Source organism: Erythrolamprus reginae, chromosome 5, assembly GCF_031021105.1.
Source record: "Erythrolamprus reginae isolate rEryReg1 chromosome 5, rEryReg1.hap1, whole genome shotgun sequence".
Lineage (NCBI taxonomy): Eukaryota > Metazoa > Chordata > Lepidosauria > Squamata > Dipsadidae > Erythrolamprus > Erythrolamprus reginae.
The window spans coordinates 48,946,700-48,973,434 of record NC_091954.1 but is presented as its reverse complement, the minus strand read 5'-3'; the positions used below and the strand labels follow the sequence as shown (position 1 = coordinate 48,973,434).

Genomic DNA, 26,735 nt, shown 5'->3' with positions numbered 1-26,735 from the left:
TTATAAATGCCAGTACCTGCAGACACTGACCATAGTAAAATTGACAAAACAGTTAAGCAAAAGGGTGGGTAAAGCATATCTGAAATTTTAAAGGGCTCAATTGAAGAGAACATTTTAATGTAATGCTACAAATGTATGCCAATCAAAAAATTGCTGTCATTCAAAGTCAAGGCACCACCATAGTAAGGCATAATATACTTCTTGCAATGAGCTTACATAAAGGAGAAATTCCTAGAAGGTCGTATTTCAGAGAGAGGACAGGATGGAAAAAGGTGTTCCTTTATATAATTGGGCCTCATGCCATTTATGGTAAGTTGTTACAAGAGAAAATAAGTACTGTAAATCTCACTCTTACGTTAAGACAGTGTTTCTCAAATGGTGGGGTGGACCCCGCTGGGGGGGTATAGAGCAATGCCAGGGGGCCCTTAGACCCCAGGAAATGTGCTTTTTTGCCACAGGGACTAGGGAATTTTTGCATTGAACAATAGCACACAGCACACCATGGAAAAAATATTTAACAGGGCTGAAAAGAAAGGAGGAGAAAGGTGGAAATATTGAGACAAACGTCTCCCAAAAGCTAAGATGAGGACATGTGAGGAAGCATATGTAGCGCTTGGCTTCACTGTGACTATGGTAGGAGACAAGGAAAGACCGTGTCTAAAAATTTCATTTCATTTATTGGATTTATATGCCGCCCCTCTCCGAAAACTCGGGGCGGCATATTGGCAGCGGATAGCAGCGGACAGCAAGAAGCCAAATAAATTAAGGCGTCACTTAAACACATTACATCCCAATCATGTTGATAAGTCGCTTCAGTTTTTTCAGTGAAAATGAGCAGAATATTGCAAACAATTGTCCCAGCAGAGAGTTGTGTGTGTGTGTGTGTGTGTGTGTGTGTGTGTGTAAAGAAGTAAATAATATGTCAATAAAGTTTTTTAAAGAATTGATATGATAGTTTCATCTAGATCGAAATTAAATTTCAATTTTAAATTCCTGCAGAATTTGAAAAATTAAACTATTCAGGGCCAACCTCAAATATGCTAATTCGAGTGAGCCAAGTGGGATGTTCCCAGAACAAAATTGTTTTCCACATAGTAAATATTCTTGTTGATATCCTGGATGATGCTGATAGACAATGCTCAAAATTACCAGCATCACTTGATTCTCTAGGGTCAATCGTAGATTAAGAAGAAACTCTAAATTGTGCACCTATTTATAAAAAGAAAATGCAAGGTCATCTGGAACAATTACCCTGGTCTATGAATTGCCACCAGGATTCATTTTCAGTTTTTTATCTCTGTCTAAATCAGACTGAGTCAAGACAGAGACTGAGCACTTCTAAAGTATCATTTGATTAGACAACATACAGAAATAGAATTGAATGTAATATATCCCTAAGAGTCTTCCCAGATGATCAGAATAAAATAATGAAATAAAGTCTCTCTTGTTATTAGGTTGGATAAATAGGTTTGACTGAACTAGAGATATCGATTGTGGCTCTGTTACTAATATACAAGGGTAGACAAATCTTTAAACTGAAGGCAAAAAAAGGAGGACCCTTTTTCATTCCTGTTCTACAGAGATGGCTCAAAATATTTTGCTTCCTAAAATAGAATACTACAGTAATCAGACCTTCACCAACTTCACAGAACTCAATCATAGGTAAAATATTTTGCTACATCAAGCCTCAAAACCTTAAATCCCCTTAAAGACTGTACTTCCTCCCTTAATGCAGTAAAAATGCAAACCTCACTAACGAATTTACTTCCCTTTCCTCACTTAAATACTTATTATCCTCCTCTGCAGGGCATCTTAACTTTGTCCCCCCAAAAATCTCAGATATTTTAAGAACTATAGTGCATTAATCTCTTCTTTCTAAATATTACTCAGACTATATATGTAGCCGCCACATGAGAAGATCAAATTTAAATGTTAGTAATTCATTAATGTAGATGGAGCTCTTCTTTATTGTGCTAATCAAAACATGTTGTGAGAAAGGAAAGAGATCACCTTGTCCTTAGTCTATGTTACACATACTTAGCTCCCTTCCCACCAAAGTGGTGCCTATTAACCTACTTGCTGTTAAATCGGAATAATTGGAAGGACATGTTTAGCCTGATTCGTTTTTATTAGGAACCAGCCTGTGTAATAATGTAACAGCTTAAAGTGATACATTTTCCAATTCATGGCTAAAGACAAGGCGGGTGCCATGGTTTCACTATTTAAAGAGCTTCTTTACTGTAGGCGCGACTTTGACAGCCGTTTGGATTTTCCCGCCTGCTGTTTAGCCAATCAGTGGCAGGGTATGCAGATAAACCAGTTTAAATGGATATTAGCATAAACTATTTGCATACACTTATTTACCTGAATACATAACAATTGCATTGCATGCTTTCAAACTGCTAGGTAGGCAGAAGCTGGAGCAAGTAATAAGAGCTCACCTGTTGTATGGTACTTGGGTTTTGGCTCTCCAGCTCAGAGCCTTTAACAATTGAGCTATGGTACTCTCTATGATGAGAATGCTTCTGTACAAATTATATAGATGGCATTTAAATAAGCAATATCTAGATATGATGTCCTTGATGAAGCTGATAGAAAATGCTCAAAGTTACCAGTATCAGTTGGGACTTTAGGGTCAAATGGTAGATTAACAATGTTCCTGTGTCTTCCAGACTTACTGAACCCTATCATAGGGATAGGCAATTACAATCTCCCCTCCTTGTATATTCCCTCCAAGCACAAAGGGAAGTTTTTTAAATATTAAAAGCTGTTTTAAAAATATGTTATTTGTTAAGACTTTCTAAATATGCAGCTAAGAATGCTCGAAGAAGATATTCTTAGGTTTTATTGAGAAAAAGTAGGCCAATATTTATTTTTCCACCAAGGCATTTCACGCACAATTCCTCTATTCCAACATTTATTTACAAGAACTATAACTTTCTACAAAAGGAAAAATTTAGCCCAATTTTTGAAGCTGGGTCTCAAATTCAATTTATTCAATTCAATTCAATTCAATTCAATTTATTAGATTTGTATGCCGCTCCTCTCCAAAGACAAATACAACATCATATGTATAATCATGCTGTAGAGTAACTGATGTGGGAGCCTCAGCTTTTTATCTTTTACCATAACTATTTTGTTATGTTTGACTCATAGGGTTATTACACTACTTGGTATGACTCCACTATTTCTACAGAATAGCCTCCAGTTTACCTAGGAAAATCTCTTGAAGAATAGCGCCGGCGGACTTACCCGCCGGCGGTATTTGCCAGCAGGCAACGGGGCGACCGGGCACTCGGAGGAGCCGCCATCTTGTTTCTCGGCCGAAGTCTCGCGATCACGAGACTTCGGCTGAGGATCAGGCCACAGTTGGCCTGATCGGTGACGCGTCCGGGCAGGGCCTGCCAGCCCTATTTAAGGGAGTGCAGGCCCAGGCTCAGCCTTTTCACCCGGACAGCTCACCAGAGCAGACACTCGGCCGGGTGTCTGCTCATTGCGGCCATTTTGAGGCTAGCCTCGTGTGCGGCCGCCATTTTGGAAGCCTCATCGGAGGCTTGCCGAACGGTTTGGGGGCTATCAGGCGGGAAGGCTATTAGCGGTCCAGCTGGTTTCGCCGGTTTTGGCGCTTTGTCCTCGCTCCTCCTCAGCATTGGGGTTTTGGGCTCGGAGGAGCCTTGCCGCTGCAGCGGTTGGGGGTGCTTCCCCCGGGGATCGGGGGGATCTGATTGGGGTTCCTCCCGGGTGTTGGAGGGAGTGCTCGGGCCCCCGTCGCTGTGGGGTGGGGGTACTTGGCGCAGCCTGCCTTCCCGGGACCGGGGAGGCGAACAGGGGCTGCATGTGCCCTTTCTTGGGGGGGGTGTCTGCCCCCCCCATTCGCGGCATCGCTGCTTCACTGCATTTCGGGCCAGGGGTTACCTGCTGCCCTCTTGGAGGCTTGGGGGCCTTGCGGTCCCTGGGCCTTCTAGTTCAAGCAAGGCACAAATTTTTCAAATAATAATAATAACACAAACCAATAAATTGTAACATAATGTTCATCGCATTTCTTGTGATACGTAGCTTAGGTAATTGTACCCTTTCCTTGAGCTTAGCTAGTTAGGGTGTGTCATGGGCCCTAAGAGGCAGAAGGCCTTGGCCACACCGGCACGGCCGGCGGTTAGGCCTAGGAGGGCACTGAGGCCCTCGGCACGGGCCAGGGAGAATATGAAGGGGGCCCCTGGGGGGGTCCCAATGGCGGGGATGGGGTTGGTACCACCCGTTCCTCAGCCAGATTTGTCTTCTCTTTCCTGGGCCAGGGTTCTCGAGTGCCTGGAGGAACTCGAGTGCTGGCGGTCCGGTCCCGGATCGGGGGAGGCCTCCGCGTCAGCGGCGCTGGGGAGGAATCCTGAGGAGGCTGCGGCCCAGTCGGGGCAGAGGGCCCAGACCGGGCAGATGGCGTCAGCTTTGGGCCCCGGGACCGCTACCTTGGATGTCTTCCTCCCTTTACGGGGCAGGTGAGGTTGCACCACACACAACATCTCCCTCCCTTCCCCTGCCGCCCGGCCAGGCCTTTGCCACACCGGGCTTTGCTACTGGGGTCCCTCCTTTTGGGCCTCCGGCGGTCACCTGTACTCAGGTGTGGTCCCTGCCGGTTTCCGCCCCGGGGGCGCCTCCCACGGGGATGGCTTTTCCATTAGGCCCTGGGGCGCCAGGGGCGGGGGCATGGGTGCCGCCAACACCGGCAGTCATGCCTCCACCCCCTTTGTTGCTGTACCCACCAGGATTACTGGGGATGGGGACTTCAACTGTGTGGGACCCTTTCGCCAGCCTTAAGGCAGGGGCAATCCCAACGGGATTGCCGGCCACTCCTCTGGGGTTTCACTTGCACCCTGCGGTTAAGGAGGTGATTTGGAGGGGGGAGTATGTTGACTTGTTTTCCCTCTTAAATCGGGAGGTTCCCAAGCAAGAAAAAGACTTAGTGCCAGGGGAAAAGCCCAAAAAGATGAAGGTAAGCAAGTGTTTCAGCTCATGGCTGTACGCTTACTTGACCTATGCCTCAGTTGTGATTCAAAGGCAGCCGGCTAGGGCCGCCGCCATGCTCAAATATATTGACCTCATAGCGAGGATACATTTTGAGTATAAGGGGACCATATGGCGGCACTATGATAAGGGGTTTAGGATGCGGGTGGCCTTTGACCCCACGCTGCCTTGGGACATGGTGGTGCCTGACCTCTGGTTTCAGGCGACCTACATGTCCGGTAAGGAAGGTTGTGATAGGACGGATAGTGGGCACTACATGGAGGAGGAGCCCACGACTTCTGCCCCGGCCAAGGCGGCTGCGGGGGGTGCAGGGAAGGGAGCCTCCCCTGCATGTCATGAGTTTGCTGCGAAGGGGGCGTGTTTTCGCCCGTTTTGCAAGTATAAACATGCCTGAGGGAACTGTGGAGGCCCCCATGCCACGGCAGTGTGCCCTTGCCCTAAAAAAGGGGGGGACACAAAGGGGGGGCCACCTAAGCCGCCCCCATCAGCTGGGGGTAAAGGGGCCCAGCCCAATTAATCTTCAGGCTTTAGAGGGTTGGTTGGAGGACTGCCACCCTCGCTCGAGAGCGGATGCTCTCTTGCTGGGTTTTTCTGAGGGATTTAGGATCCCTTACGTGGGAGTTAGGAAAGCCTTCATGTCCGACAACCTTAGATCGGTTGTGGGACATGAAGACATTGTTAGGGAAAAGATCCGGAAGGAGGTGGCTGAGGGCAGGGTCCTGGGGCCCTTCCCGGAGCCGCCCTTCTCGAATCTTAGAGTGTTCCCACTGGGTGTGGTCCCCAAAAAGGCGAGTGGTGAATTTAGGTTGATTCACCATTTGTCTTTTCCAAAAGGGGAGTCAGTGAATGACTTCATTCCTGACTAACTTTGTTCAGTCCGGTACGCATCCTTTGATGTGGCCGTGGCCATGGTTAGGAAGTGTGGGGTTGGAGCCCTTATGGGTAAATGCGACATTAAGTCGGCATTCCGGCTCCTCCCCATACATCCCGATGACTTTGAGCTCTTGGGCTTCCACTTTGAAGGTGGTTTTTATGTGGACAGGGCTTTACCTATGGGTTGCTCTGTTTCATGCTCTCTGTTTGAGAGCTTTAGCACCTTCTTGGAGTGGGCGCTCAGGAGGCGTAGTGGTCGGGGTTCGGTCGTTCACTACATTGATGATTTCTTGATGGCCGGGCCCGCGCGTTCGGAGCAATGTTTGGCTCTGATGCAGGACTTTGAAGCCCTTTGTGCTCAGCTGGGGGTGCCTTTGGCCCCCAAGAAGACCGAGGGCCCTGCCACCAAGATTACCTTTCTGGGTATTGAATTGGACTCGGAGGAGCAATCTTCTAGATTGCCCCTGGAGAAGTTGGTTAAGATTCGGGGTAAGCTCGATATGGTTTTGGGCTGCAGGAAGGTCACTCTTTGGCAGCTCCAAGAATTAGCTGGGATCCTCAATTTTGCCTGTATGGTTGTTGTGCCTGGTCGGGCTTTTTCTAGGAGGTTGTATAGTGCAATGAAGGGGCTACGTCTGCCCCATCATCGTACCCGCTTATGCGCAGGGGTCAGGGCTGACCTGTGCGTATGGCGGGAGTTCTTAGAACGTTTTAATGGGTTGTCTTTTTGGAGGCAAGAGCTTCTTTTGGAAGCTGAATTGCAGTTGTGTTCTGATGCCACGGGGATTTGTGGCTTTGGGGTTGTGTTAGGTGACCAGTGGTCCTGGTCTGCTTGGCCTCCAGAATGGAGAGCCTCCCCTCTGGTTAAGGATTTGACCTTTTTAGAGCTCTTTCCCTTGGTAGTAGCCTTGGAGCTCTGGAGGGAGCAGTTCAGGGACAAGACTGTGCACTTTTGGTGTGACAACCTGGTGGTTGTCCATGTTGTCAACGCCCTGTCCTCTAAGAGCGAAGGGTCATGCGGCTTGTCCGCCATTTTGTGCACAGGTCTCTGTCTCTAAATGCGTTGTTTTTGGCCAGAAATGTCCCCGGGTTAGATAATGGGATTGCTGACGCCTTGTCCCGTGGTCAGTTGTCCAGGTTTCAAACCCTGGCCCCATGGGCACGTGCGTCGCCTGAGACTTTTCCCGACCACCTTTGGAGCCTGGGTGGGCTCTGGGGCAGTGGAGAGTAGAGGCCTGCTGGGCTATGGCCCTCTCAGGGGTGCCTGGCACTCTGGGGGCTTAGCAGCAGGCAGTTAAAGAGTTTGGGGATTTCAGGCGGGATAAGGGTTACCCCTATAGTTGGCCTGCCCCAGTTGTACACCTGGCCATATTTTGTGTCCAGCTTAGGCAGCGTGGCCTTTCAGTTAGGACTCCTAGGTCCAGGTTAGCCGGCCTCACCTTTCTGTCCAAGGCGGGGGGGGCTTATTGATTTTTCTGGTGACTTCCGCATTTGGAAGATGTGGGCGGGCTGGGCGAGGAGTCTCCTCCGATGCTCGTCAGGCCCTGACAGTGCAGCAGCTGTTGCTGATTAGTCAGGTTGTGGACAGTCTGTGTGCCTCTCTGTACGAGGCCCGTCTTTTTAGGGCAGTGGCTTGTGTCAGGTTTTGTGGGGCCCGATGGGTTAGCAAGGCCAGGGCCGTATCGCAGGCTGACGAGTCACTCCGTGCCTGCTATTCTCGTTTTAGTCTAGCTGGGTTCTAGGGTCCAGGGTTTGGCCAGGCCAAGTATGGATCCTGCCGGTTAGGGAACGCTTGTTCCATATCAGCGCTGCCATTAGTACGGTAATGGCGTTTCTCGATACGGAGGTTTCGGCGAAGTCGACCGCTGGTGATCAGCGGCCTGTTTTAGGGTACGAACGGCCGGCTGAAGGTCCGGGGTAAGATCTTAGGCCAGGTTCCCCTTTGGTCCTCTTCTATTCAACCCCGCCAGGACGCGAACGACGGTGTTGCTTTGGGGTCATAGAGCGCTCCTCCGACCACTCAGCAACAAAGTACCGCCGGGGGGGACCCTGCCATCGTGGCGGCTGGGTCGTTGTTGTCTGGCTGGGGAGAAGAGGTGTGCAGTGGGAAGGGTGTTTCTACCGCTATGGCTGGGATGGCGGCATCCCATTGCTGCGCCCAGGTGGTGCTGGGAGGGCGGCATCCCATTGCTGAGCCCAGGTGGTACTGGGAGGGCGGCATCCCATTGCTGCGCCCAGGTGGTACTGGGAGGGCGGCATTCTATTGCTGCGCCCAGGTGGTCCTGGGAGGGCGGCATCCCATTGCTGCGCCCAGGTTGTACTGGGAGGGCGGCATCCCATTGCTGCACCCAGGTGGCTGGTCTTGCCCCTCAATGGCAATGACCTGGGCCTGCTTGGAGGTCTGTTATTGATCTGCCAGGCTCGCGAAGACCGCGGTGGCTTCGCATGGGTGGCCCACCATGCGAGTGGTGTGGTCTTCGATCCTCCCAGGGATCATTTGTGGGTCGCCATTTCCCTTAGGGCCATTCACCGGGTTAGCGGGGAGCTAACTAGGCCCCGGGTAAGGCAGTCAGGATTTAGGTTGGGTGGTAGTGGCCCATTCCCACATCCCCATAGATCAGCCTCGGCTTTGCTGGGCTGTCGGTGTTCACCTGTCAGAACAGTGGAACACCATTTTCTTACAGGACCTGCAGTGGTCTCTGTGTGAGCTGGCGTGGTTAGGAAGGGGGGAGTCGGGGGGCCAAGATAGAGATCTGACCCCCGCTCCGTGGCAGGTTAGGGGCGGAAAACTGGGTGGTGGTTTAGCAACTGCGTGTTCTCCGTTGGGCATCTTTGGGGATGATTGACAGGTTCTCTCCAAGCTTGTAGTGGTGGCGACCTGAGCAGTTGGGGGGAACCTGTCTTTGGGTCCCGCACCTTTAAATCCCCTGTTAGGGATTAGCCGGCGGGACCCCCCTCATGCAAGTGCATGGCAGGGTCTCAGGTGAGGGAGGGGTTCCTCACCTGGACTAGCATGGAGCTACACCCATAAGTTGCCCAGCAATGTTTATTGCTACGTCATTTCCGCCCCAGAAGTATTTGTTTGACCCTGCAGGTCCATTGTTGGGGTCATAGTTAGTTATGCTGATATGCTAATTTATTTTAATAAAAATGACCCAGTTTTAAATCCAGCTCTTGTGTCTGTGTCGTTACTCCGGCTCTTCGGCAAAAAACCTCTGCCCTTTAGCTAGAACTTGTGGCAATAATGAATTCCATAAAGCTAAGGCAATGATTAAGCAGCAGGTCAAGGACATGCCATTAATATATTCAGTATAGATGTCTTGGTATTGAAGACTGGGAGTTAGGTTAAAAGGGCATGCTGCTAATTGAAATTAATTTAGCATTTAGACTTATATACCACATCATTGTGCATTACAGTCCCTCTCTAAGCAGTTCATAGAGTCAGCATATCTCCATCAACAATCTGAGTTCTCATTTTACTGACCTCAGAAAAACAGAAGGCTGAACCAAACTTGAGTTTGTCAGGATTAAACTCCTGGCAGTGGGCACAGTTAGTCTGCAATACTGCATGCTGACCACTGTGCCACCACTGCACCTGATCTATTTATATATTTGACAAGTTGTTCAATTTTTATTTTTGAACTACCACTTACTTCCTGCTACAGTATGCCAGGAAGCTCCATTTACTGTTCCATCTTCCTTTTGGAAATCCTCTGTATGACATACTCTTCGCCGAGCATCCGTCATTAGTCGATGAGTAGAAGCATACGAATAGGCCAGCCACCGAAAGACATGGTCATCTGGAGTAGGTGTGTGCTCCTGCGTCTTCCAGACTGACCGTACCATATCATAAGGATAGGCAACAACAAGCTCTCCTCCTTGTAAATTTCCTCCAAGCACAAAAGGGTTCTTTTCCATCCAGGCTATCACAGCTCGTGTTTCCACCGCTACCTATGAAAGAGAAAGTGGACAAAATTCTAAACTAGCTTTTAGATTAGACTTAGATTTAATTGGATTTGTATTTTCAAGAGACTCTCTGAATAAATGGACACAATTGCAAGTTTATAATCCAAAGGCAACACTGTACATTCGCTTCTTCACATTGATTTGATTTTGGAGTCTGGAACAGTCAACAAATACAACAAAAATATCAAAGGGAACTGAAGTAATGATAAAAGGAATGTAAAAGAAAGTTTTATCAATCATTGCTAAAAAAAATGACCATAAACATTCCAGCAGGATCAAAATCAGAAACTTGGAATGTATGACTTCCAAATCACTTTGGAAATGAATACTGGAATGTACAATTTGCTGATGAAGAAAAATAGGGCGTTTGATGAAGGTTTAATTTGGAAGGAGCCCTGTTTCAAATTAACTGTTTCCCAAATCTATTAGAACTGACTGTGTTTATTTTAAGGCTTCCATGAAAACTGAACCACACTAACTCTTTATTAACAATAAAATAAGCTGTTTAAAAATCCTTCTTTTAGAAGGTAATAATTAATAAAACAATATTTGGAACCCATACATGACAAGGACAAATATTGTAACTATGATACTTCTTCCATTAATAACAATTTACACAGGTCAGTGTGGCATTGTCATTAGCATTATTGAAGATTATATTTTGAAAAGTTCTTCAGGAGTGCTTGTGGGGTCAGAAAAGTCAGGATTGCAGCACATAAAAGAAGGCACAGCTTCAAATTCTGTTGTAGTCACCATCTGACTTTTTTATTTTAAAAAAATCGTACTGGCAACCTCTGGTTTTTGTCCCATTGGAAAATTTTAAGCCTAAAGTTATCAGAATGATAGGGGTACAAAAACAAACAAACCCATAGCATATACATTATAAAGTTCTAGAAAACTATATTACAGCATTAGAAGTAGATTAAAGAAAGGTCAACAGCCTTACTTGCATAATATTAAATTGTAAAACTATAAATTATACATACTAGAATATGCTGTGCTGTTTTGTAGTGAAAAGAACTGAGATAATTTTCAGCTACCATACTTGAAATCACTTGACATTTTTCTTTGTACAATTTCTACTTACTGTAGCATTTTCAGACAGATACCATTCTGGAATCGGAATTTGATGATTTGGGACCTTTCTTAGAAGTCTTCTCCGATCTTCAGATTCCCAGAGAAGTGTATTTAAATCTGGGAAGTTATTGTTGATATCAATACCTTCCTGAGTCCATCGTCCTAAAGACCAGCCTCCTAATTCAGAGCCCTGTAATGCAATGATCAGATAAATTTTGCTTATTTTTGAACTGCAATTAACGCAGGAATATCATGACAATTCTGTGTACTTTTCTTCTACGTACATGGTAAAATAAGTCATTTTGGTTTTGAAAATTGATTGACTAAAATATCTCATCCTTTGTTTTTCTCCAAATTATATTTTGATTATTGGACAGCATGTCTAGTTTAAATCTACATTTCAATAGAATGCAAGGATGACTTATTTAATTTACTTTTATCCCTTATCCCTTTGACATTTTGTTGGACTTCTTTTTTAGTACACTTTTGAATATGATGATAACTTCCTTTCCTTTCCTTTCTTTTCCTTTCCTTTCTTTTCTTTTCCCTGCCATTACAAATGTCCTGGTTTATATATCATTAAATCTGCAGCAAAGAATGTGAATTCTCTCAAAACATAAAATGCCACTTTGTAAATAAAAAAACCCCCACCAGCATTGAATAATAATTGTATCTAGAGGCAGCCACAACTGAATTTCTGCAAAATTGATTCCCAGAAATGTGATGTTAGGAACCTGTCAACATTATTTTAGTTAGAAATACTAATAACTTAATAGAAAGAGAGCAAGTAATGGTGCTAGCTTCTAACGTTGACCAAACTTAAAATGCTAAGCTGGGTTAAACATGGTTTGAATTTAGATGGGAGATACACAGAACATTCCAAGGTGCTACACAAGGAAGTTGAATAATATTCTGAAAGAAGGCAAGGGAAAATCTCTTTTTGCATCTTTGTCAAGAAATTACAAAGCACGTTCACACAAAAAATCAGTTTTTCTTGAAGAAGGTGTTACACAAGGACCGTTAGTCTCTTACTGAGCCGGCAGTGTTTGCGGCGTGGCGGGGAAGGAGGCCGGCATGTTGGGGCGGAGCCTGCAGCCTCACGTCATCAAACGGGGGCCGCAGTGACGTGGAAGCGGCACGCAGCACGTCGATTGGTCAAGGGGCGGTCCGGGAGGCTCCCTATAAAAGGGACCTGCTCGCGGTGCTGCGCCCTCTGTTCCTTTGTCTCTGTGCAGTGCGACAACCGCCCACCCTCCCTCAGTTACAGGGTGCATATGATGGGTCACCCCTGGGGGGCCGAGTAGGAATTTTTTGCAGTCACGGTATATTGGCTTCACTGTGACCATTTTTTCGCCTACTTCACTCTGTGCGTGGGAGTGTGGTTAGGGGGGGTGCTTACCAACTAGTTATTCCTTCTCCCCCATGGTCACTGGGGGCGGGGAAAGGGGGAGGAAATGGGCGCAAGCAGCAACTGTGTCATCTCCTTTAGGGCACCTCTTGGGAGGTGAAGGACGACCTCCTTCCTGTACTACAGGGCTCGACCGGCTTGGGTATGGGAGGGGGACCGCCCATGGGGCTCGCTGGCTGGTGCTTCCCAGAGACCAGGGGTGAGCCATCCCATACACCAGGGGGCGTGACCCGGGGTATGGGGCAGGTGTAAGGATACCACTCCCCTACACCCAGGCAAGGAGCTTTCACCCGAGAGTTGCTTAGAAAGGTTTTGGGACAGTGGAATCCACCCCCCTTTTGATTTATTTACACCCCTGCAGGTCATGGGATTTATATAATTAATTAATTAATTAATGGTAATTTAATAAAAGTGACCCCATTATATCCAAGCATCTGTGTCCGAGTGTTACTCCACCTTCGCCGCAATGTGCTCATACAGACAGAATGAGGAAGCTGTGGCTCTCCCAATGCTATGTATTTTACTTCTCACCACTAGGTCCTATTAGGTGGAGTTCTGGGAGATGTGGTTTATTCACATTTGAAGATCCAAAGGTTCCCTACTTTAAGGAATTTTACCCTCTTCTTTGCCAATGCAGGGCAATTCTCTATATACTTTATTCAGTATAGTTGGTGAAGTCTAGCATAGCTACATAAGATCAAGGCAGCAAGAATTATATAGACTTCAGTAAGTTATCTTTAATGCTATTCTACAGTAAATACTGTATCTTGGAAATTCCTATAATAAATTCCTCATTTATACTAAATTATTAAGACATAATCTCTTGAAGTATTTGAGATGCCACCTGGACTAAGTTGTCACTTATAAGATAAGCTCTTTCTATGTCTCATCCTCCCCACAAATATCACACAGGTTCCATTTTTATCACAGTACTAGGGTAGTGTGGGAAAGTGAAAGGTTCCATTTACTTTTCCCTACTGGTATGTGATCCTGAGGCCGGCGCAGGCGCGCACGTACCCAACACATGTGAACGTGCTCCCGTGTGAGATTTCGCTTCTGCAGAAGCAAAAAAAGGGGGCAAAAATCGCTGAATTCTCACCTGCACGAGCATCCTCACACAAGATTTCACTTCAGGTGCATACCCAAAGGCAAAATCTCGCACGGACGCATGCACACATGTCAGGCATGCGCGCGACTGGGCAGGTCTCTGAAACCCATCAAAAACTGGATCACCGATCCCATCCAAACTGAGTGGGGCCCATCACTGGGGTGGGAGGAAAACATTTTACACATGTTTTATTGTGTTTATAAACACATTTTTGCCTATTAAGGCTCACTGGTACCCGAAGCACGGACAAAACTTGGTCCTAGTTTTATCAATTTTTTAAAAATCAAAATTTCATTGGGGTTTTTTCCCCCTTTCTCAACTTCATGGTGCCCCCTTTGGGCCTGGTGCCCTAACCACGTGCTTTATCTGCTTAATAGTTAATACACCACTGCAAGTATTAAACGTTATACTCTGGTAGCACAATGGTTAAAGTGCAATACTGCAGGCAATTTTGACTGCAGCTTGGAATTCGATCCTGATGGGGCTCCCAGTTGATTCAGCTATTGGCTTCCATCCTTCCAAGGTTGGTAAAATGGGAACCTATATTATTGGGAAAATATTCATATAATGCTTCTACATTGTAAACCATCCAGAGAGTATTGTAAAGCACTATGTGGCAGTGTATAAGCCTAATTGCTAAATTGGTAATAAATACTGTGATTGAGAACTTGTGGATTAAAATGAAATCAGGAGCACAATAATATTCCTATAAGATACTGTCTTTAGAAAATGCAACAACTGAATATCTGTGGGTTGTTTTTTTTAAATGCTTTTTATATCCAGTTTAACAGCAAAGGGTTTATTATTTATTTATTTATTTATTATTTGGATTTGTATGCCGCCCCTCTCCGAAGACTGTCTAGGTTGTCTAAGAAAGCCTTTCTAATTGCTTCTGCAGACATTCCCTTTTTATTTAATTGTACAATATGCTACCTAGGCATTTTTGTGACTAAAGAAATGTTTGACCAAGATGTCAAGTTAAGTGAATTACTGGAAGAAATGAAGGACTAATCAAATAGCATCCCAAAAGAGCTGCCACAAAAATGCCTTAAGGGTTCTAACTATTCCTATTTTGACATTAGAATCTTGGAATATATATGTTATTTCAAAATATGAAGCTGGCAATTTGAAATAAACGTTTGGCAGCAGATAATGCTTATAGTAATTACTTTAGGGAATGAAGTAAACATAAAAAGACATCTTATTTTGGGTTATATCCAAATTAGAGCAAGACTCAGGAAAAAAGATGTGGCTCTAATTTGTTGTGGTTTCTAAAACATGGATAGCAAAATGTCAGACTGTTAAGGTGGAAGCGCGTGAAAACTGGAATGATATCTTACAATCTACATTTTGCAATTAAAAAGAAAAAAGAAATAACCCATTACCATAAAGTGAGCTGTGCTCAGGCACCCAAATCTTGAAAAAATGTATTAATAGTATCAGAAAATATTGTTCTGTAAATTAGATTGGAAAGTCAGTACAGTAGGGGTGGGTTCCTACCGGTTTGGACCAGTTTACCCAAACCAGTAGTGACCCATTGGTATCACCAGTAATGGGCAGCCAAAATTTTTACTGCCATGCTATGGGTGTGGCTTATTTTGTGGGTGTGGCTTGATGGTCACGTGACTGGGTGGGAGTGGCTTGAATGATCATCATCATTCAAGTGAACTGCTAAGTCCTCGACTTGCAACTTCACCAGTGTTGCTCGCTGGGGTGACAATTTGCCACGTGTTTCCCATGCTCTACTTCCGGGGTCGCCCCCCCCCTTGCCTCAGGCTGGGTAGCTAGGCAAAGAGGTGCCGATCACCTGTTGAGAAAATATGAGGGAGGAAAAGGACCCCCTGCATCTCCTGCCGGTGCTGGTCTCCCTGCTGTTTTCCAAGGAGGATTTAAAAATATCGGAAAGTCGATGGAAAGTCACAAGGTTATTATTGCTGCACGATGCCTTTTCATCTCAGCTGCGGGTGGAGTGAGGGCTTTGCAAGGTGAAAAAGACCAGAGCCCAGACTGCTTTGGCGCGGCGTGGCTTGACTCTCTTTTTTTCCCCTGCTGCTGCTGTGCGCTCCTCGCTTTTTTCCTCTTTCCTCCTTCCTGGTCTCAGGAGGTGGCCGTGTGAGGCTGGAGGGGAGATGGGCAGGAGACAGGGAAGCTTGTCCGAGGCCAGAAAAGAGGAAAGAGGAAAAAGGCGAGGACTGATAATCCAGGAAGTGACTGCCACTGATCAGCTGGAGCTAAGCATGCAGCATCATTTCCACCGGTGGAACTGCATTCCACCCCATCCTGCCTGCTGCTCACCCCTGGGTATCGCCATGATGATGTGTTGGATCTGGTTTGGTCAGTGTCAATCTGTGGGTGCCGCCATCTTTTTTATTTTTTAATTTTAATTTATTTTTCTTCTGAGCATATGGAGAAGCCGATTTCTGGCACTGTGCAGGCAGTCCCCATCTTGTTTTTGGCTTTTAAAAAAGTAGGATTATTTGCCATTGCACATGAATGAGGCATGGCCACATGATGTGGGAAGAAGAGCTTCACCTCTAGGCCACAGCAGCTGGGTCACGCAATTCCCTTTTGCAACATTCTGACAAGCAAAGTCAATGGGGAAACCAGATTCACTTAACAACCGTGTTACTAATTTGAGGACTGCAGTGATTCACTTAACAAATGTGGTGAGAAAAGTTGTGAAATGGGACAACAAACTCAACAAATTTCTCACTTAGCAACATAGATTTTGGGCTTAATTATGGTCATAAGTCAAGGGCTATCTGCACACATGTTTTTTCATGTAGCCAATAAAAGTTGAGCTCTACTTTAGTACATCTGAAAATAACATTTGTGTTGATGGTTTACCACATTACCCCTTCATTGGCTTTCTCATATCCATCTGGATTGATTGAAGGAAGAAGATGAATTCTAGTATTCTCAATGAGATGCTTAATACGCAGATTCCCAGCAAGATATTCTTGGCACATAAACTGCATTAACAAAAGCAGTAGTTCACGCCCGAGCACCTCATTCCCATGAGCCCCTCCCATGTATCGAAATTCAGGTTCACCTATTCAAAATAAAACAAAAATTGGCAATAAGTCTAGTGTCCTAATTTAATCCATTTTTGCAGCTTATTCTTACTCTGAAAGTGAAGGTTGAATTTCTAATTTGTGACTATTTATAGTCAAGGGATTTGATTTTGCTTTTAGTTTTCAAAATATTTTAAGGCATTTCATGGTATTCAGGGTGACAGAAGGTTGTTTCAACATTTCTTTCCAGTGGAATGTTCCACAATATCTTGGAATGGCATCTGTAGATTCTGTGGATTAACATTTTTGCCTCTCTCAACCAGCAGCCTGAGTACCTTTGGAGCAATATGATCTCACATATTACTGTCAAAAACACATTGAAGGACATGTAGCTAGAAGGAAGCTGCAATATGAGTCCTATACTGCCATAAGTCCTGCAGAACTTTTTAAAAGTTTGTAACAAGCAGTAATAGAGATAAAGAAAACCACTTTATAAGATTTTTATCTTCATTCTATATATTTTGAAATGAATTAGTACAAAAGACTTTTTTTGATACTTTTCACATAGTCTTGGTTTTCGAACAAGAGATTTCAATGGAATTCTCTTTTCATTGCCAATGTTCTTCTGAGAAAAACTATATAGAGTTACTTGCCGGTATTCAGACAACAGAATAACATCTCTTTTTAATAAGACAATGTGGTTACTGTTCAACCCTTGTTTGACTGACAGCTGTGATTAGGTGTCTTTTTCCCGTATCTTCTATATCAGGGCTGAGCAATCATGCCTTCTGGCCTACACTACCCTTGCATTGCTTTTAGATAAGACTTTTGTTTATATTTAGGGACTTGAATTAGTTAAAATTAACAGTTTTTATGTTCAAGTATTGAAGATTTTTTTCTCAGCTTAAGATTTTTTTATCAGATTTTGTCTTTTAATCATTAACCAATATCCATATACTCTGTGGAACTGGAAGTGGGAGAGACCCACCCTAAATTAAAGTATAATCTATGAATGCAAGAAAATTATCCTGATGGTTTTTGTAGAAAACAATAATAATTTTTAAAACCCAGTAGAGGAAAAAGACAGTAAGTTCTGGCATTGCCTATGATTAGTTTTCATAAAATTGATATTAACATTTAATAATATCAGAAAACAACATGATAGTTCTGCTTAATTTTGCAATAAATGTAGATGAGAGAGACAAAGAAATACAAAGAGAGATAGACAGGCAGACAGACAGACAGACAGACAGACAGACAGAAACACAGATGAAATCTGTGTGTATCTGTGTCTCTGTGTATATATATTCATATTTAAGGTAAAGGTTTTTATGAGCAGTTTTCTAAAGCATCCAAGTAATAAATGTAGCCAAGTAACCCCAAAGCACTGCATCTGGAACATGGTTTATGAACTATTTCCTGCATTTAGAAGATACATTTGTTAGACATTCAATACAATTAAGCCTGCTTAGTTCCATTCTTCTTCACTCTCTGTCTCTCTTCTCCTTTTTGAAGAAACAAAATCAAAACATTATTTGGGGACTGGGGAAAAGAGGAGCAAATTGCTCAGAATGATTTAATTTCAGTCATTTTACCAGGATTCTCTTATTTCACCTCTTGGAAGTACAGAATCTGTCCAAAGAGGTCTGGATTAACTCAGGAGATTTTATTAAACTCAATCTGAAGAATAAATAAAATGAATATGTTTCAGACATCAGTCATATGATTAAGCTGATGTACGTTTTCTTTAAGCTGCAGGAATCATTTAGAAACATCTAATAAAGCTATATTTATATTATAATAGTTGCTTTTAGTAGAGCCCTGAAGAGGTTTTAGTTTTCTTTTTAAAAAGCATTAAATACCCTATTAATGTTTGGTTTAATCACTGTGGCTGGAGATAAATTTACTGGTTTATTGATTTATAATATTTATATTCTAGGAACTATAAGAATTACAAATTCTAAAGGACACCAGGTTGTATTGGGGTAACTCTAACTGAACAGATATCAACCGCAATAACTACAAGTACATATTTCTTTTCGTATTAAAGATTTCATTATAAAGATAAATATATGATTGATATTGGGAAATCTGAGCCTCATCTTTGGATGCTTTTTATTATATTGACTTTCTAAAACTGGGAAAATATAATTAAAGTCCCTCCCTTGAATTTTGAAGTTCTTTGGTCCTGTAGGTACAAGACTTAACTGCTAGCTAGATGCTATAAAAATAGGGAATATTAAAGTTTTGAACATTCCAAAACCATCACTGCCAAAGCCTTCAGATTGTTACTTTTGTAAGAATGTAATCCTAACCAACTTCGTGTTCTCCAGGATTGTCAGATATTTCAACAGCATACAACTTTAGCCCTTGATGACTTTTTCCAATATTGTAAATTCTTGTGATATTTGGACACATCTCATTTACCACTTTCATCAGCTGTAAAAAAACAAAACAACAAGCAAAACTAAGATATTTATATAATAATTGGCAAAGAAAGTTTTATCTCACCCTTGCTTTTCTTTGTTCTCTATTAAAAGTGCACATCAATTCTGATCAAAATCAAACTGTCAGTTCAATTTGGATCGTTGACCTGATTTGATTGAATGATTGAATTCAAGTTGGGAAAACAAGCTAATTCCATTTTCCAAATTGAGTGGAAGCATTTCCTTGCATTTATTGATCCAGTTAAAATTGCTAACCTGGTTTGAAAAGCTGCTTTAATTTAGACCATTAATTTATTCACCCTTGAATAAAATTTTCAGACCAAAGCTTTACATAGTCATAATCTATATCATTGGTGTCAAACTTGGATCGTCATTAGAGTGTCGCATGTTGCATTGGCACTTTCCCTCCCTTTGGTTACCCAGATGGGGTGGGGTCAGCATGTGACACATCCGCCCACTGGCCGTGAGTTTGACACCCCTGATCTATATAATGCTATCTGTTGACCTGTTTAAGGTTTTGGCTTGAACAATGTAAAAAAATTAAGAAGACAATGAATTCCTTGTTATTCTTCACTTATAAATCATTACAGGCTGACATTTTTGTTCTTTTTCTATTTCTGTAAGGTCCAATACAAACTGAACATAGGTACATGAAACACTCTATTTTGTTTGTCTATAATATGTCTTACTATGTAGTGCAACAGTTCTCAACCTGGGGGTCAGGACCCCTTTGGAGGTCGAATGAATGTTTCAAAGGGGTCGCCTAAGACCATGGGAAGAGACAAATTTTCCATGGTGTTAGGAACTAAAGCTTCTATTCTGGCGCCTTGGAACATATTTTTACAATCTGACCAATCAGGCATTTACAGTGGGAGTGTCCCTCTGACCTTCTTGCCATTCAGCTTAAAGCTGTGTTGGGAGAATTTGCGCTAGACTTATGGTTGGGGTCACCACAACATGAAGAACTGTATTAAACGGTCGCAGCATTAGAAAGGTTGAGAACCACTGATGTAGTGATACCTATTAACAATTATAATGTCAATTTCTTGGTCGATTCAATTATAGGCAAACATAAATTTATAATATTATTATTAATAATAATAATTAAATTCATAATAGTAGTTATTTATTTCATTAACATTCTGGAAGAATATTCCTGCTTATGTTACTTAAAAGAACCATTAATTAGACGGGCCTTAATTCAGTTGTACATCACCATTGTTCTAAAAACAACAGAAAGAAGTTGGCAAATTTAAGCCAGCTACAATTTTTGAGGAGAATCTAGTGCTACAAGCCAACTTATAAATGAATTGTCTTTCAGTGATTGACTTAGATCTTCAGCCAAATTTTTTTTACCTGTTACCCAGGGTTTTGAATCCCATACTCAGCAAGACTATTCCCACCAAATTTCTCTTTTGCTAGTTGAGGGGGAAAAAATTACCAGACACCTGAGATGGATAATAAAATAGAATAACAAAAAAAAACAAAAAACAGGAATAGGATACATGTCTGCATACAGATTCCAAATATCTCACAAAATATACCATATTTTTGTAGTGTAAGACACACCTTTTTCCACCTTAAAAGAGGCTGATAATTTGGGTACATATTATACTCTGAATGTAGCCTTTCCCCCCCTGTCCTAATAGCTGCTAATGATCTTCCCAGCTCTTACCTTGCAGGCTCTTTCATTGTTTGTCTCTGTGAAGAATATTTTCCAAACCCTAAGTCTTTGCAGGGTTTTTTCATTGTTCTAACTTGCTCTGAATATGTTTCTTTCCAGCCCTAACCAGGTGCTAACAATGTTCCCAGCATTTACCAGCTTGCAAGTTCTTTCATTGTTACTCTCTGCAAATAAAGTTTTTTTTAAAGCCCAAACCAGGGGATAAAATAATGTGCTGAAGCTGACCAGACTATGGACGCTAGCCAGATGAATACCTGGTAAGCAGATTATTTTCCGTTTTTTCCTCCCCAAAAACTAAGGTGCGTCTTATATTCTGGTGCATTTTATACTCTGAAAAATACAGTACTTATTAAGGGCTCAGTAATGTCCCTGAGAAAGTCTGAGCCTAATGCCATCAAGACTGAAGCTGACTCTGAGAGACTAACATCATCAAGAGTGGAATCACATAGATTTCTAGTGCTATTCCAGAGGTAGATGCTGTAACAGAGAACATAATCGTTATTGTTCAGTGTGTGTTACTATTTAAGTTTTATTATCTCTATATTCAAGTACAGCTCAGCAATTATGTATTTTAATTAAGTAATGGGAATCTCTCTCTTTTTTTTCTTTTGTGGCGTTATTTCTAATAACAGGAGGTCTTTTGGTCTGTTCAGAGATTTATATAGATTTTCAATTGACTTCTCTACCTTGTCCAGAGTCTCTTCTCATGATATTGATAGCTACATAAATTTGATAAATATATAGTTCATAAATAAATAGTTGCAATATATGATTTTGAAAAATGCTGTATGATACTATCATGCCCAAAAACATAGGTATTTTTACTTGTAAATATTTAAAGCTGCAAATGGATTTTTAAAGCATTTTTTACATTTTTTAAAAAAAGGTTTGTTTTTCTAAATTTTTATATATATGGAGCATATCTAGAGCATATCTGCTGTGAAGTCCGCATGGTGTCAGGAAGGGCATATGGACAGCAAATGGTCAGCTCCATCCAATAGCTCTAACTCAACCCCAAATTAAGAGATTACTGATTTGTAAATAAAGGAGGTTTTGAAAAGGGAAAGGGAAGAAGGCCTCAATAGCTTAACAAAATACTACAGTGTCAAAAGGTGTTGCTATGGAATGTTTTAAATTTTGCCAAGAAAAAGAGTAGCACAGACTGTGAGAACCCCATGAAGCGATCAAGGAAGAAAAGCGGATATTTTAAAATTTAACAGATGAATCTTTCAGTTGTATCTAAAAATTTACCCTGTCAAGTTTTCAAAATTAAAGTCAAGCCTCTTCAGAGCAATGCATAAACAAGGAAGCAAGATCCAAATGGGGTTTCACAAATCAGCTTTAATGTCCAGAATGAAGAAGAAGATTCAAGGTTAAATCTCATGTTGTCCAAAATTACCATGCATTTAATAAAAGATCCAAAACTTAGTAACACCTAGATGGCTAAGGTTTCTCCAAATATATTTTATCACTAACTGAAATGTTTATCAAGTGCTGCCAAACTTTATTTTTCTAAGTAGAGATGGATTGGAGATGGGGAAAAATGCAAATTTGTTTGTTCAAGGAAGAAAGGACATTGATAGAAAATAAGAGAGTTTAATTCTGAGTGTGCAGTGGCAGAAACAACAAACAGAAAAGATCAAACCTATCACTGGGAGGAAATGAAAAGCAGATAAATGTTTATCTCATTTCAGAATCTCAACCGCAAATCTATCAACCACCTATTAGTGAATGTCAGCAAAAATTACATAGTTGCCAAACAAGATTACACACTCAACAGAGATTACATACTGACATTCAATTCTAACAGTTGTATGTTAGTTTATGTGTCTTATGGCAATTGATATGATCAGTTAAAATGCTAGATAAGTCAATCATCTTTTATTCTACCATGCAACCATAAAGAGCATTTTGGAATCTTGGATGCGCCTGTTTCTTGACCTTGTCTACTTTGAAGTACTGATGTTATACTTGAAAGTCTATTAGAATTTCTCTCTTCATTTTAAATAATGCAAGTGGTTTTTTTCTTTCTCTTTCTTTTCTGTCTTGCACAAATGAAAGGCCAGGCGAAATATCGCCTGGACGAAAATTGCCGATGGCAGGAACCAACTCGGCTCCCCCATCAGCTGGGGGGCGTTCCCCGCGATAGCGTGGGAACGCCCCTGAGCAATCAGCGGCCGCTCGGGCATTCTGGGAAAGCCGAGGGGCGGGGCATGTGCCCTTTATCAGGGCTTGCTTGCCCTCCCCTGGCTTCCCTTGCCGACGAGCTCGCCGCAAAACGGACACCCACCCACCCTCCGCTCAATCCAGGATGTTTTTATAGGTCGCCTGGTTTGGGGCCGAGTAGGAATTTTTGCAGTCTTAGGGCATTTGCTACAGATTGTTTTTCGCCTACTCCATCCTGGACGAGGGTAAGGATTTGTGGTTACGGGGTGCATCTGTATGTAAATAGGTTCTGATTCAGCAATTGGATGTTTATATTCTTGGTCACTATATGGCAGAAACGGGGCGGAAAGGGTATCAGTAGCAACTGTGTGTTCTCCTTTGGGCATCTTTTGTAAGATGATTGGCACCCCCATTGCACAACTCACGCTTCCTCCACGGACGGAGAGGTGCGAAGGGAGTGCCCTTGGGGCTCACCTACGTCATTTCCGGTTCCGGGTCATGCAAGGCGAGCCCTCCCACATGCTGGGCGTGGCTTTCGGGTCGGGAGTAGGCGGGACACGCCTCACCCTGACCAGGCTTGGAGTAACGCCCATTTAAGTTGCCCAAGTATGTTGTGTTCAGGAAACTCCGCCCCATTTAGTGACCCCTGCAGGTCTTTCTGTTAATATTTAATAAAGTGACCCATTTTACCCAGCTTGGTGTCCGAGTGTTCTTTTCCCGTCCAAGGCAATTGAGAAAACATTACTGACAGTCCTTCCTAAAGCGGTTATTTCATCTCAATTCCCAAAACTAGCCCTACATTCTTTCACAGATTAGCTGGATTAAAATTTTGCAAAACAACCTTGAGTCCAATTTTGGCTGCTAAATGGCCAGAAAATAGTACAAGTGATTTTTTTTAATGTTTGAGTGTTGATTTTACATAGCTCTACCAAAAGCAATTGACATTACACAATTATGTAATTCAAAATGGACCAAATTGTCAGCAGCAATGAAATCCTTCCACTTCATCAGAGAGGGACAACATATCCCAGCAATGCTAAAGATCTATCTGGTTAAAATGAGCATGAAACATTTTCTTGATGCTCAGTTGGGAACATATCATTCAGTAGTTTGTCCCTCTGAGAAGTGTGCAATCTAATTTTCCAATGAATGGTTGCAGTAAATGGGTATGGTCAGTCTAGGAAAAAGGAGAATTATGAGTGACATGATAGTAGTATAACAGCCAGATATATAAACCAAATAAGGTAACAATCCCAAGAATCTTTCAATAGCTGGTCTTGAAGTCAAATATATATATATTTTAAATTATGAGCTAAGATTGTGCCTAATGGAAAAATATCCACTGAATCCATATCTCATGTTCTGTTAAATTGTGTTTTCTATAAGGATATAAAGCCAAGCTTTGTAATTCCTTGTTTGGCAAAGAAGCCAGTCAAATAGGATTTGTTTTATATAGTTACTTTCATCATATCAGTACTATTTTATTTACTTAGCAATGGCTACATTTTGTTATCCTATTGTAAAGCTAGGCATGCCCTAATGCCTTCAATGATCGAGTTATATTATTATATTTTACTTCCTTTGAAAAATACATTGTTTACTTCACTTATTTTGTTAACTATCACAGTTCTGGTCAGTGATCATAATAAAGACTACTTTGTTGTTAGTCACGAAGTCATGTCTGACCCATTGCCACCCGATGGACAACATTCCTCCAGGCTTTCCTGTCCTCTACCATTGCCTGGAATCCATTTAAGCTCACACTGACTGCTTCAGTGACTCCATCCAGTCACCTCATTCTCTGTAGTCCCCTTCTTCTTTTGCCCTCAATCTTTTCCAACATTAGGCTCTCCTCTAATGAGTTCTTCCTTTTCATTAGGTGGCCCAATTATTTGAGTTTTATCTTCAGGATCTGTTCTTCTAAAGAGCAGTCAGGGTAAAGACTACTATTATTTGAATTTCTAATCTGGTGTCATGTTTCTAATCTGGTGCCATGTTTCCTTCTGTGTATCTGTCACATATTAAACAACCATCTGGGGAGAGCGAACCATAAGTCATATGGTTATTAGTTATAGGTATACCTAGATCATTTCTTATGAACTTACCATAATATTTGAACTGCATGGAGCAGGGCACAGTCTTATGTCTCTAGACTAAAACATTCAATTACAGACAGACACTCAGAGAAAAAGATAGAGATGTATGTATGTATGTATGTATGTATGTATGTATGTATGTATGTATGTATGTAGAGAGGGAGAGAGGGAGGGAGGGAGGGATACAGTAATGGGTTCTAAAACCATTTACTACCAATTCTCCAGTGTGCTCATGCATGCAATACTTCTGGGCATGCACAGAAGCGTTCTGAGTGGGTGGGCACTGTATATATATATATATATATATACAGGAATAAAGACAGAGACAACAGAGACACAACAGATACAAACTTAAAGTAAACTGCTCTAAACTCAACTGCAGGAAATACGACTTTAAAAACTGAGTAGTTGATGCATGGAACTTGCTACCTGACTCTGTAGTATCATCCCCTAACTACCAAAACTTTATCCTTAGACTATACACTGTTGACCTCTCCTGATTCATAAGAGGTCAGTGATGTTTCTCTTTTACTATTATCATGTATATAAATATTATATATTTGTATACTACTAATATGTACTTGACAAAACAAATAAATACTAAAAAAAATAGAGACAGATAGAAACAAAGAAACATAGAAGATTGAGGGCAGAAAAAGACCTCATGCTCCATGTAGTCTGCCCTTATACTATTTCTTGTATTTTATCTTAGGATGGATATATGTTTATCCCAGGCATGTTTAAATTCAGTTACTGTGGATTTACCAACCACGTCTGCTGGAAGGCTATTCCAAGAATCTACTATTCTTTCAGTAAAATAATATTTTCTCACGTTACTTCTAATCTTTCCCCCAACTAACCTCAGATTGTGCCCCCTTAGACAGAGAATGATAGTGATGATAGAGATAATATGGATAGAAGTAGAGATAGAGATGATACAGATAGCAAAAATAGAGATAGAGGGTGTGTATGTGAGATGGGGGGGGAGAGAGATGACACAGAGGTACACTAATTATTCCTAGACTTTGGGAGCTCCATGTTGGGCTTGCAAGAAAATTTAGCTATACATTTGTCTTGCTAATAGAAGAATGCTAGGATTGAGACAGGTGTATATTTATTACCAGAATTTACAAATATCCAGATTTAATCATCTGCAAGAGTGTATACATATTTGTGTGTTGTCAGTGTTTCAGGGACTGGAAGTCTTTTCCCACAGATAGTGGAAGCAGTTAGTGATTTGATTGACTGGTGGTCATCCATGCAGCTGATTGATTTTTTTTAAAAAAATTCAATTTACTTTCATTACTTTCATTACTGTCAGTAACATTCTTGGTTACTTTTGAAATGTCTACTGAGACATGACATAGAAATGCCTATTAAAATTATATTAAAAATAAAATGTTTCATAGCAAGTAGCCTCCTTATGTTCCCTCTAACAAAAATAATTTTTGTGATGCATCAACTCTATTAGGACACCGGATCTTCCCACCTGCTTCTTGCTGGCCTCTCTCCATCCTATCTTTCTTTGTTTCTGTACAGAAAGTAGAGTGCTGGTCTAAATTATGTCTTTTGTACAGCAGCTTCCTTATAATCATGTGTGTTGAAGAAAGGAAAGCATTTAAATTAAACTTTGGCATTTTGTACTGGCAAGCAAAGAATACAGTACTGAAATTATGAGAATGGTACTGGCAAAAGAAACCATATCAGCAGAATGCAGGAACTACAATTTTAAGAAGGATGAACATTAGACTTAAAAGACCCAATTTAGTATCTTTGAATTACCCTTTTCTTCTTCTTTTGCTTGAAAAGCAAACGTTTGGGCCATTTCAAATATACACAATTATTTGATTATTAAACCACTATTTGCTTGAAGTGTTTAA

At 42.0% G+C, this 26,735-nt stretch overlaps 1 protein-coding gene across 1 annotated transcript in view; it reads right to left on the bottom strand.

Annotated features, from left to right (window-relative positions):
• Positions 1–26,735, bottom strand: part of CPXM2 (carboxypeptidase X, M14 family member 2) — a 123,841-nt gene that overhangs the window by 14,808 nt on the left and 82,298 nt on the right. Inside the window, exons 8-11 of the mRNA XM_070752536.1 lie at positions 18,778–18,901; positions 16,304–16,500; positions 10,943–11,122; positions 9,543–9,840 (exon numbers count right to left, since the gene is read on the bottom strand). Of these exons, the coding sequence (XP_070608637.1) occupies positions 9,543–9,840; positions 10,943–11,122; positions 16,304–16,500; positions 18,778–18,901 (799 nt within the window). The remainder of the gene's footprint in view (positions 1–9,542; positions 9,841–10,942; positions 11,123–16,303; positions 16,501–18,777; positions 18,902–26,735) is intronic.